This window comes from Orycteropus afer, unplaced genomic scaffold, assembly GCF_000298275.1.
Source record: "Orycteropus afer afer isolate SDZICR_OR568_19922 unplaced genomic scaffold, OryAfe1.0 scaffold00282, whole genome shotgun sequence".
Taxonomy (NCBI): Eukaryota; Metazoa; Chordata; class Mammalia; order Tubulidentata; family Orycteropodidae; genus Orycteropus; species Orycteropus afer.
This window is the reverse complement of record NW_006921869.1, coordinates 4,500,790-4,514,279: the sequence shown is the minus strand read 5'-3', so window position 1 is coordinate 4,514,279 and position 13,490 is coordinate 4,500,790. Positions and strand designations below refer to the sequence as shown.

At 41.4% G+C, this 13,490-nt stretch overlaps 1 protein-coding gene across 1 annotated transcript in view; it reads right to left on the bottom strand.

Annotated features, from left to right (window-relative positions):
- Nucleotides 1-1,319: 1,319 nt before the first annotated feature.
- CHCHD6 (coiled-coil-helix-coiled-coil-helix domain containing 6) overlaps nucleotides 1,320-13,490 on the bottom strand; it is a 105,139-nt gene continuing 92,968 nt past the window's right edge. Inside the window, exons 4-6 of the mRNA XM_042782277.1 lie at nucleotides 12,331-12,475; nucleotides 4,479-4,715; nucleotides 1,320-1,424 (exon numbers count right to left, since the gene is read on the bottom strand). Of these exons, the coding sequence (XP_042638211.1) occupies nucleotides 1,320-1,424; nucleotides 4,479-4,715; nucleotides 12,331-12,475 (487 nt within the window). The remainder of the gene's footprint in view (nucleotides 1,425-4,478; nucleotides 4,716-12,330; nucleotides 12,476-13,490) is intronic.

Below are 13,490 nucleotides of genomic sequence, written 5' to 3'. Positions count from 1 at the left end.
ACCAGGAATGGAACTGCAATCAGCCATTTGCCTAACAAAGTAAGCAGCTAATGAGAATTTCCAGCTTCTGTCAGCACATAGCAGAGGTCACCTGCACTATGCACCACAGCCAGATATGGGGAAAACGACGGCAGCTGCAACCCTGCAATCTGGTGGGGCAGGCAGCTCCACAAAAATTCTAGTGATGAGTCCAGCAGGGACACTCATTGGAAACTTCAACTTCTTAAGTAAAGACTAGATGTACATTCTTCCCTACTCAAAACATTAGGGTTGTCCTTCCAACAGCAGGGCCTTAATGTTTTTGGAGAAGATTCTAAAACTCCTGCATTTTCATCTGAGAAGTCCACAGACCAATGTTGTTGTTGTTGTTGTTGTTGTTGTTAGCTGCTGTGGAGTCAGTTTCAACTCACAGTGACCCTATTGTGGTGGTTAAGTTTGTGTGTCAACTTGGCTGGGCCTGGTTGAGTGGCTGGGCAGCTGGATGTAGTATTGCTCATGATGAGATTGGTAATCAACTCTATGGTGGGATCTACTGTGAGCAGCTGATTACCTGCCTTAGGGATGTGGTCTGCTTCCTGTATATAAGGAGAAGCCTTGGGTAACAGTCTCTAGCTTACGGCACACTTGAACTCTGCATGTAGCCATGTCTTTGTTCAGCAGCCTGCCATGCTCTGCCAACCTTGGGACTTTCAATGGACTTGAATTAGTGGACTACAGTGTGGTTTGGTAACATCAGGACTGTGGCTTTTTATTTGTCAATCTCGGGCTTATCAGCCTCAGCAGCCAGCAGCTGTCTGAGTGAAGAAAAGCTTCTCGCTTCAGTAGGCTGAGAGCAGGAGGCAGAGCTGAAGCCCAAAGCTGAGGGGCTTTCACCCAGCACCTAGAGCCTGGCACTTTGAACTCAGACTTAAAGCCTCCAAACTGTAAGAGAATAAACTCCTGTTTGTTAAGGCCATCCCATTTATGATATATTCCTGTCAGAGAGGCACTAGGTAACCAGAACAGATATGCACAATCAAACAAAACACTACCCAGTCCTGTGCCATCCACACAATCGCTGCCATGATTGAGCCTACCGTCAAAGCCACTGTGTCAGTCCATCTTGTTGAGGATCTTCCCCTTACATTTTAATCTAAGAAGTCCACAGAGCAATAGCTTTGTTTGAAGGGAAAAATAAAAAAAGTTTTCCACTTACTACCAGAATGCTGCTGTTCACCTTCTCCTTAGTCAACTGGTGCCACACTGATGACCTTGTGCTGACAAGCTCCCTGGCCCTTGTGCACATCTACCAACACAGCACCATCACACACATCCTTACCCTAGTCCTTCTCCTCATCCTCCTTACCACGTTTGCCACCACTTTCATAAAATAGCTCAGGGGAAAACAAGGCTTTTTTTATCCAGAGGATATCATCACATTGCACCTAATGAAATGAAGCAGGAACAAGAACCTATCAAGCTTTTCAGGGGAAATGCTGGGACCTCAACCCACAGGTCTGCTCTGCCCAACTGGTAGCTTCCTCCAGACAGCAGCAGCCAAGACCTTGAGAACGTTTATTTTTGTTTCTGCTAATGCCTCCAACATCACAGGGGCTACTGCTGCTTCTGCAAGGAACTGAAGTTCTGGGCTCTCATACAAGGCAAGTTTGTGCTAAGAGTCTGGATGGCTGTCTCACTCATTCAAGATCACTGTGTCCAATCACCTCTCAGCTCTGACAACAGTTTATCACCATCCCATAAAATGCTAAGCCCAGCTTGCCTGTGCCCGCACTGAGACTGGTAACACTAGACAGCTGATTCTCTTTTCTGGATATTCTTAGCAAAGAAAAGAACACCTGCTTTTCTTTGAGGTCACTAAGTCAGACAAAGCCATTCATCTAGTAGCAATTTGCATCAGGGAAGGGAGAGGTGATGCTTGGGTAAAAAAGGGTATCAGATCACCTAGGGCATTCTTCAAACAATACACACTTGTATCACTCCAAGATCACAGTGAGCCACCATCGTGGTGGGAATACCCCCATCCCTCAAATGGTTCAGATGGTCCAGACGGCAAAAACGACCATGAATCACTCTTGCATAAACATCACTCAAAGTCAGACCAGGAGTGGGCACTGGGCTTGCTGCACCAGAATCCCACGGGGCTGTCAAAAGTATGTATTCCAGTGGCAAAGAATTCTAATCCATTGTTTCTGGTGTAAAATCCAATTATCTGTATTTTTTAACAAGTCCCAGGTGACCTTAATACACAGCCAGGTTTGGAAACCAGGCAGAGACATGAACAAAGGAGCCAAATGAGGTAGGTAGAACAGTTTTTCAATGGCAAAGCTGAGTCCCCTCATTTTAGACCCATACCATTCATTTAAAACACCTCAAGACATCCACTCAAAAATAAGGTATTTCTACAAGGGCTTCCTTGACCCCACATTATTTCAGCCTCTCTCTCTCCAGAGAAACAATCAAGGCTCCATGATTCTCAGTTATTTCCTACCTCTTTCCACACCCTCAAAAAACGCACTGCATCAGTTCACATCAATGTTATTATACATGCATGGGTGAAGGTGAAGAAAAGAAGACTAGGAGAAGAATAAAGCTTAACTTTCACAACAATGTAAAATAACATTTATCCCCAGTTTTACAGATAAGGAAAACAGTTCAGAAAAGTTAAGTAGCTATAGTGACAGAGGTCAGTTGAAACACAGCTCTGTGACCCCAAAGCCTACTCTCTTCCCATTATACTCTCCTAGAATAACAATGACATGATGTTGAGCACCTATGTGTCAGGCATTTTACGTATATTTGTTCTCTCATTCAGTCCTTACAACAACCCTGCAAGGTAGACATTATTATTTCAGTCATGCAGAGATAAGGAGACATCCCTGGCCAGAGGTGCCAGACTCAGTTCTAAGACTGGACATCATATCTGGTTTTTACACCTTCCCTCCACCCCCAGTTTATATAAAATATCTGAGAAATGAAATCAAAATTTTTTTATGGTGTGTGATAAGCTAAAAATATAGTTGAGTAAGTTTTTATGTAAGTCTATCTGTAGTTTTTCTTTCTCCAAAAATTCTCAGATCATATAACTTTAAGAGAAAACTAGAAATCCAGGACACCAGACCCAGAGATTAAGTCTCACAATGCCCCTTCCAACTAATTATTCCTATTCTCTAAGCTAATACAAGAGCCTTGGTGGCTCAGTGGTTAAAGTGTTAGGCTGCTAACCGAAAGGTTGGCAGTTCAAACCCACCAGTTGCTCCATAGGAGAAAGATATTACAGTCCACTCCTCTAAAGATTACAGACTTAGAAATGCTATAGGACCGTTCTACTCTGCCCTACAGGGTTGCTATGAGTCGGAATTAACATGACAGCAACAAGGTAAGATAATACAATCCACCCACCCTTGCTCTTTGAACACATGTAACTGTGAATAGGACACAGAGGTGATCAGCTACGTGGTATAGCCCTTTATTCCTGGCTTGTGGAGACCCTGCTTGTCCTGTGGAAAATCTAGCTTTGTACATCAGTAGCCATACTGTCCTGGACATTCAGAGAGGAAAAAGCAAGATCGATTATATTACTTTGCCTTTTTCATTTTCCTTGGGGCATGAAGGGTGCTTTAAAGTGCTATCAGTAAAAGAGTGAAACAAATTTGGTATTGGTTATGAGACTTTTCTTCCTTAACTATATTGTTTAAAAAGACTAGAGGAGGACAGGAGAACTGAGTGAGACATCCTCCCACACATATCTGAAGCCTAGGTATGCAGGGCCTACCAAAGTCTGAGGGCAGTGCAGTAGAACTGAGAGAAATTTCATGGGTACTCCAGGCCTTACATCAAGTTATCAAGCAGCAACCCCCCTGCAGCTAGAGAAGGAGCTGTGGAGATATGAGAAACCCCTCATGCTGAGGCACAGACACGCAAGAAAAGGAGAACTTAGACAAACCTAAAGTACTCAGATCCTAAGTCTTGTTAAAGAGAAGGTTTTAATCCAACCTCACATAATTTGAAGCTGAAGCAACAGCCCAGATTCTGCTCAACTATAGACTAGATTTACTCAATATCCCACACTAATATGGCCTGTCAGAAGAAAAGTACCCATTTCTGGCCATAAACACTATTTTCCTTTGTCTCTACTGTTCTTCTGCACATCATGTCCAGCAACCATTAAAAATTACAAGGCATGTAAAGCTGCAAGAAAATGTGACCCATTATTAAGATAGAAAACAAACCTAGAGATGAACCCAGGTAGAGATTTTAAAATAACTATGATAAACATGTTTAAAGGATCTACAGGAAAATGTGGACATGTGTAAAAAGATGGGAGATTTTAGCAGAAAGATGGACACTATGAAAAATGCCAAATGGATAAAGAATCAGGAGTTAAAGTGGGAGTTTGTAACTCTTCCCATAGAGCCCACTGGGCTATCTCCAGAAAAATCTACATCTTACTGATCAGAAGACAGGCTACCAGATACTACCATGTCATAAGGCCTCTCACGGGGAACAATAACCACGAAGAAACTGGGACTACGATCAATGCTTCTAGCCTCCACCTTCTGAAGCACCTGGGTACTCAGAAAGTCCCGAAAGTCTAAAATCTCTGAATTTGTATTGTCTAGTCCAGGGATTGGCAAACTATAGCCCACAGGCCAAATCCGAGCCACACCCTCTTGGTATGGCCCTGAGCTAAGAATGCTTTTTACATTTTTAAAAGGCTGTACAAACAACACCAACAAAGAAAATGTACAACACAGATCATATGTGGCCTTCAAATCCTAATATATTTACTGTCTGGCCCTTTACAGAAAAAGTTTGTCGACCTCTATTCTAACCTAAAGACTAAAGTAAGCTCAGTAGACAAATAAAACCCCAGTGAAATAAAGAAACAAAGAGAGGGGTTATGATGACATGATCTCATCCTTTTCCCCCCAGTTTATTTCTTTCACTAGCCATCTAGGTGCCAGTAGGAATTCAAGATCTCTATCAGTCAAATTGGAGGAAGCAGAAGGACAAGACTATCAGAGTTCCCAGGTCACTAAAGTTCTAAAATTAAAAGCCATGGCAAATAGCTATCAGGAGTGCTTGAGCTGACTGTCAATTGTACATATTTCACAGACTTAGGCCTAAGTTACCAAAGTCCTGCTCTCTCCTTTGTTCCAAACAAGTTAAAGCTAAACTCTATCAGTCTCTGACTGTGAGTTAAATAAAATTCTTTTTAGTTGACTCCCAGATAACATAACCAAAGGCTTTTTTGATTTGCTTTGTTTCATTTTATTGTTTGAAAAGGGTCAGAACTTTGCACTGTAACCTATTCTAGAAAAGGTTGTGAGGCATACTTGCTTCCAACTATTTCCAAAGGGGCACTGCAGTGAGACCTCAAGGCAAGACAAAGGACTGCTGAACAGCAGTCTTCAAAGCACTAAGCACCACCCCTCAGCCTCACTCACTCAAGATTCATCATTCAATAAGCATTCACTGTGTATCTGTAATTGGCTGAGCATTATAAAGAAGATCAAATCAATCAGACCACAGTTCTTACCCTTAAAAATAATCTGAAGAACAAGACTTACAAAAAATATGTTGTTGTTAGGTGCCATTTCTGACTCATGGTGATCCTATGTGCAACAGAACAAAACACTGCCCATTCCTGCAACATCCTCACAATCACTGCTATGTTTGAACAGCAACTGTATCAATCCATCTTGTTCAGGGTCTTCTTTTTCACTGACCACTTTACCAAGTATGATGCCCTTTCCTAGGGATGATCCCTCTCAATAACACAACAAAAGTACAAGAGACAAAGCCTCACCATACTCACTCTAAGGCGCATTCTGGCTGTACTTCTTCCAAGACAAATGTGTTCCTTCTTCTGGTCATCCATGGTATAGTCAATATTCTTTGCCAACACCATAATTGAAAGGCATCAATTCTTCTTTGGTCTTCCTTATTCATTGTCCAGCTTTCTTGTGCATATGAAGCAAATGAAAATACCATGGCTTAGGTCAGGCACATCTCAGTCTTCAAAGTGACCACTTTGCTTTTTAATGCTTCAAAGAGTTCTTTTGCAGTAGATATGCCCAATACAATATGTTGTTTGATTTATTGATTGCTGCTTCCACTTCCATGCACATTGATTACATCCAAGTAAACTGAAATCCTTGAAAACTTCAATCTTTTCTCCATTTATCATGATGCTGTTTATTGGTTATTGTGAGGATTTTTGTTTTCTTTATGCTAAGGTATAATCCATACTGAAGTCTTTGATCTTCATCCGTAAATGCTTCAAGTCTTCTTCATTTTCAGCAAGCAAGGTTGTGTAATTTATATATTGCAGGCTGTTACTGAGTCTTTCTTCAATCCTGATGCCACATTCTTCTTCATATAGTGCAGACAAAAAAAAATATATGTAAGAGGGAATAGTGAGAAGAAAGAGTCCCTGGGTGGCACAATTTGTTGACTACTAGCTGGAAGGCTGGTGGTTAGAACTCACCCAGAAGCTCCATGGAAGACAGGTCTGGTTATCTACTTCCTAAAAGTAACAGCCTTGAAATTCTATTCTGCAACACATGGGGTCTCCATGAGTCAGAATCAACTCAATGACAACTAACAACAATTGAGAAGAAAAGTGACAGCTATAGTAAAATCAAAACATACTATCTAGCTCACGCATGAGGTCAGAAAATCGCAATTAAAAACTTGTACCTGATATTTTCTTAAAGTTATAACACACAGTTGAAATAGCTAAGGTGGCAGCTTCTTAGAATGAAAAGAATGGAGCAACAGATCAATTTGACCTCTACAGATTGGAGAGTTGGGGCAGGACAACTACTTTTCTTGAATTAATCCTTAGATTAGACTGGATACATCCAGTTATGGAATCACTCTCTGATTGCCCTCTACTCAGTGGAAGGATTTGGTCCAAAATCCTTGGCTTGTCATTTAGGACTTTTCCTAGTATTTGCAATTTAGTAGGAGAGAAGCTCTATCTTCTTATGTGTCTGAGTAGCAAGAAAACCTTCCCCTGAAGCTCCCCCTCAGACTTCCCCAAGGAACCCCTAGACTGAATTCCATTCCACTTCCATGCCTGACCTGCTCTCTTCAGCTTCTCTGTGTGCTACATGCCATCACTTCCCTAAACTGCAGCCAAATGTATCACCCTCTCTCAACACTTGGTTTTGCTCACACAGTTTCATTTATCCTTTCTCTTTTCTTCACCAGGCAAACTTCTATTTGTTCTTCAAGATCCAGCTCACATGTCACCTCCTTTAGAAGCCTTTCCAGCCCTACCAGGAAAAGTCAGTCATTGCTGCCTTACTCCTCTAGTACATAGTATACCTCTGTTATGAGACGTGTAACCCTGTATCATCAATTCTGAGAACATTTAACTCTCCTAACAAACAGAACTTCTCAAACACATGAACTTATCTTTCATTTGCATTTATTGTAAAACTATCCCAGTGCCTAACATATAGCAGGCACACAAAGAATATATATAAAATAATAAAGGAATTGCTCACCAGGAAAAGAAATAATTGAGTTAGAGTCTTTACTCTCTATTAGGTGTACTGCAATCTCACATACCTAACAAAATGCATCAGGAATTCAATAGGTAAAGCCTTATTAACTCTTCTCCTAAAGTAAAGCTTCTAACAGGCCTCTGTTAATCCATCCATATGATTTTTAAACTTTTACCCATCACAAGACTCAGGCCAACTATACTTTGTCCTTCCTCATATGTATCTAGGATGTTTGATTTGGACTCCAAACTTCCTCCACAAATTCCAAGGGAAGCACACCTTACATGGACTCCAATGACACAGATGGCCTTCCTCCAAATTAAACTTGGGCTGTACCAGTCTGCAATTGATGTTTTGGATAAACATATCCAAAAATAGTTCATCACTTCTGCACTGGATGGGAAAGAGTAACACTTCTGCAATCAGAAGTAGGCTATAAAAATCATTACCTTTCCTTGTCATTAGTTTTATGAACTTTTAGCAATAATAAGCTGAATCATTTCCTCAAGCAGAAGAGGATAAAAAAAAAAAATCAATATTATGAAAGTCAGAGGCAAACAGGGTAGAAAAGCACATTAAATGTCAAACTGCAGTCAGTACACCTGAAAGGAAATCCTCCAGACAAGGCTACAGGCTTAGGGAATGGGGCTTGAGGACATTAGATCAGAGAATGCAGCAAAGGAAAAATGAGCAGCCAATTCATTAGACCACTGACCGCCACAGGTCCCTTTAAGGATCCAACCTGCCCCCTTGTGGCTGAGAGGATGTGCTATGATCCAAACCCTACAAGACCTCTTAAAAAAAAACAAAATCAAACCCATTGCCAGGGGAGTCAATTATAACTCATGGTGACACCGTGTGTTATAAAGTAGAAATGAGCTCCATTTCTTGAGTTTTCTTGACTATAATCTTTATGGGAGCAGGTTGCCAGGACTTTCTTCCTTATCACTGCCGGGTAGATGCAAATGTCTAACCTTTAGGTTAGTTGTCAACTGCAAACTGTTTACAACACCCAGGGTCCTTAATAGCCTTAAAAGTGCTCTACCCAGTAGGCTGCCACCTAAGCCTCTTTCAATTCTTGCATGTGGAAGACTCAAATGAAGAAAGAAAAAACTCTATGCTTTTGTTCAGGTTCTTTTCTGCATCTTTGTCCTGTGACTTAAATTATCCCAAGTACAGTTTACGGATTATCTCTATTAAAAGCATCTGCCAAACACACCAACCTGAAAGGAACTGCCTTCTTTGAAAATGGAGCTAAAGAATCCGTTCAGTATTTAATCAATTGCCTTGTGTCGCTGGAATGAAGAGCTCTAGCATCCACAGACCATTCCCCAGAGAAGGATATCATGCTTGGTAAAGTGGAGGGTCAACAAAAAAGGGGAATACCCTCAACGAGATGGACTGACACGCAACGAGATGGACTGACACAGTGGCTGCAATGATGGGCTGAGATATATCAAGGATTATGAGGCTGCCACAGGATGGTGTAATGTTTCATAATGTTGTAAACAGGGTTGCCATGAATAGAAGCCAACTCGACGGCACCTAACAACAACAACAACAACCGCATCCATGGCAAAGTTGGGCTTGGGAATTATAATCTCACCAAGACTGCACACAACAGGAAATAGGTAAATCCCCCAAAAGAAACTGGAGCACCAACAGCCTGGAGAAATGGATGCTGAGCAATCAAAAAGTGGGAACACCCAAAAAAGAATTAATAAACATTTTCAAAACAAAGGAAATAACTTGCTTCCTTAGGACATCTGGTTCAGAGAAGGGCATTATACATCCAGAGATCTGGGATAACACCAAGTAAGAATGTTTCACCTTTATTCCAAAGACACTTTTCATTAATAAATAAATAAATAAATAAATAAATAAAACACCCCTATACTATCAGTCAACTAGGCTCCTTCCCACTTTTCCAGTTAAAGAAAAGTTCTTGCCCTACGGACAACCCTGAGGGTATGGAGCCCAACTATCTCCACTGCAGATAGAGGAAAGGGATGCTGTGAATTCTCTTTCACTGTAATTAACGCATTGCAGGTGAGAATGAAGAGCTATCACACCTATAGGCTGTGGATTTACATCCCTAAATGACTTTCCCTTGTGGACAATTTTTTCTGTTCATTTCATACTGATTAACCCTTATCTCCAAAATGAGGGTCCTTTATACTTGGTTGTCAGTTTGCCTGTTGATGGGTGACAAATTTCCCCTTAAAGACAGCTGCAACACCTGTGGCTTCAAGCCAAACAATAGACAGGCATATTAGTTGAGCATTTACCTGAGGTAGATACACTCCTTGGAGAGAACAAGTATGAGAGAAAGAAGGGCTGCTCAGGCACAGGGAGACAGCTCAGGGGGTTGGAGTGCATGGAGGGATGGACACAGGGAAGAGTTAACTATCAGGAAGAAGTGGGAGGGGAGATGTTGCATTGTGCTAAATTGTGGTCAATGTCATGAGACAAAGGGTATGTGATCTGCTGTATGGAAAGTGTATTTGTTCTGTAAATTTTTACCCAAATCACAATTTAAAAAAAAAAAAAAAAAGACAGCTGCAAGAGTTTTTAAAACAGAGGCCTTGCCACAGTTTCACATGGCTTCAATTGACTCTTCCCAAGGATGCCACAGAGCTTTAAAAACACAAGTTTTTGCCATCTTTAAAACCTTTTAGGAATCCTCTACTGTCTCAAAATCCTGTAAGTTATTTTGTGCAGTAACTCCTCAAGGTGCTTGAGAGGCCTTCTGCAATCTGGCTTCACATCTTCACACCTGTCTCCACTGAAGCGCTCATCACATTGAACCCCTCCACATTGACTTGTCTAAGGTCAGGATTCCCTCAGCCCCAGTTGTTACACATCTTTCAAGTCTCATGTCAAAGGCCATCTCTAGCTCATCAGAAATGTATACCATTCCCTTTGCATTCCCAAATGTCAGTTTAACACTTACTATAACTGATTTAGGAGTTCTGGTAGCATAGTGTCTAAGGCACTTGATTGCTAACAAGAAGGCTGGCGGTTCAAACCCACCAGCCACTCCTCAGAAGAAAGGTTGGGCAATCTACTTCCATAGAGATACTGCCTTGGAAACCCAAGGAGGGGTCGCTATGAGTTGGGTCTGACTCGATAGCCCATAACAACAACAACATAACTGATTTGGTCTTTTCCAAAGTTTTGGTTTAGGCCTATTTTCCCCACTAACAGCAAATTTCCTTTGGGCAAGGATCCTTCATTGTCTGTATTTCAAGAGTGCTTAGCTCACCTACCATTCTTATGTACCTACTGCATACTTTGAACATGGTAGCCACTAAAGAACCATTTGTGTAGTAATCAAACCAGTAAAGCAAAGGCTCATACCCAGCCAGCATAACGGCAGTGGAGTACAATCACAAGTGGTGATCCCATGCTGTCCTCAATTCCCTTCTATGAACACTGTATGCTCCTAGCCACCCACCTAACATAGGGCTAAGTCACTCTTGTTCTCAAATCCCAAGGCCTCTGAAGCAGATGTTATTAGATGCTTTCCCATAGCCATCTCCCCTCCCCTGCCTTGCTGTCAGAGTCCCAATTCTGTCTAGACATCCAATCTCCTGTCCCCATATGTCTCAAAAAAGAGCCTTAGCTCCGATCAGTGAAGCCCTATTCCCTCTGCCAAGGAATAGTTTAGCCATGGGCTCCTGGTACAATTAAGGCTAATGTAACATCAGAGGAATTCTGCTTGGGGATCCTGGGGAAGTTCTCCTTGACACCTACATGTGACACATAATACCTACATGTGACACAAGGAACTATCCTGTTAACAAGGAACCACCTTGTTAACTATGGGGAAAGTGGGCCTGAAGATACCCTGACATACTGAAGATAGCAGGATGGAATGATTAGAGGAAACTGGGTCCCTGATGATGTCACTGAGTTGCTGAATTAATTAGCACCAGGTTCACATCAAGGAGCTCTGGTGGTGCAATGCATAAGGTGTTCAGCTGCTAACCAAAAGGTCAGCCGCCTCAAACCCACTAACTGCTCCACAGGAGAAAGATAAGGCAGTCTGCTTCCATAAAGATTTACAGCCTTGGTAACCTTATGGGGCTGTTCTACTGGGCTACTCTGTCCTGTAGGATCAATGAGTCAGAAAAGACTTGATGGCAGTGGATTTGAGTTTGGATTTGAGGTCACATGTAGAGTTCTTATTTTGTGAAATAAACTTGCTACATAAAGAATCCTAACTAATAACCTCCAATTACTTAAATACATTAAAAACAACAATAATAGAATGATTTTATTATCTGCCAGGAACAGTGTTAAGTGCTGGACAGACTTTATCTACTTTAATCCTCTTTGATTATCCCATGTGCAAATATTATTATCTCCACCAATGCTCACAGTCAATAATGTACCCAATCTAGCAATAGGATTTGCACCCAGGCTGCCTAACTAAATTGTACTCTTCATCTCTTATATTGTATAGCCCCAAACCTTAGTTCTCTCCCTTCACATCCTTCTGGACAAACATACCACCACAGCATGTAACAACTGTGAAATTTCAAAGCCAGAAAAAATGTCTAATGATCCAGTCTCTGATTATATAGACTTAAGGCCCACAGAGACTTAAAAATGTGTCAAATGGAGAAAAGCAAATCAGGAATAGAGACAGGGCTAGGAGAACTCAAGTCCTGGTTCTTAAAAGGATACTCTTTTCACAAGTGTTGAAGTTGACTATATCCAGTGGACGGCCTAAGGCACGAGGATGAGCCCCTCAGCTTCCGACTTGCTGGAGCAGCATAACAGGCTTTTCCAGAAGAGCTGCACTTACCCGATGAGCTGACTTCTGCTTCTCCCAGTCACTGCTACTCCCCACCTCCTGAAGAGGCACATTCAGGTGTTTGGTGGCTGCCTCTCTTTCCCTTTTGGCCAGCTGATAGATCTCATCCTGGATTATGGTCTGCTCCTGTTCATACCTATGCCAGAAGAGAAACGGAGAGAAGTAGATAGCACAACTGGCAAAATGCAGCCAGGACAAGCTTTGCTGCTCACTTCAGCTGGCACAAGTAGCTGGTATCTAGGAGCCAGCAGAACTCTGTGGAAGGAAGGAGAGGATGCTATGAAACTTGAGACAGATGCTACTAAGGAGGAAGACCAGTCCTCGTTCAACTGCATACTGCCCCCCATCTTTTCACCCCACCAAAGTATGGTATCCAGAACACTCCTAAGGTAAGAGAATATAGTCACATTTACTCAGCCAGAGCAATCTAGAATTAGGAACAGAATGCCATCAGGTGAAGATTCAGGCAGGCAGCCATACAGCCAAATGAGAGATTCTCAGAATTCAAACTTGTGCTAGCGTCTCCTTCAACATGGGTAGGAAGGTGGGAAACCCTGTCTCCCCCCTTCCCCCACCCCCCAGATCATAAAGGTTTTACACAGTGGCAGTCCTTTGTTTTGAGCATTTAAATCTTCATCCTAAATATGTTCCTACCCATTGACCTTTTCTGGGTCTTCTGCCTAATAAAATGATCCTACATAAGGAAAAAGTTATTACTACTAAGATGCTCTTAGCAGTATAGATCACTATAGTGAAAAAAAATGCAAGCAACCTAAACATCCAACAATCATGGACAGTTAAAGAAAATACGACATGATATGATGATGGTATTTTATGTAAGCATTACTAAATAGATTATTTGATTTGTCTACAGGTTGAATTCAAATAGTGAAAAGTAATAAACAATACTCATAGCAATAAAAATGTTTATAAGCTAAGTGTAACAAATGGAAAATAATTATAATACTAAGTGAAAATAGCAAAATATAATTATATGTACAGTGTGATAGCAAGCATGTTTTTTAAAAAAATAATAAATAACCCTAAGAGAGGGGAAAGAACACATTTGAGTATTCCATCTTTTTCTAGAAAAGAACAGGTTTGAAAAAAATAACCTAAAATATTAACAGTCACGAGTTCCGGCAAGATGG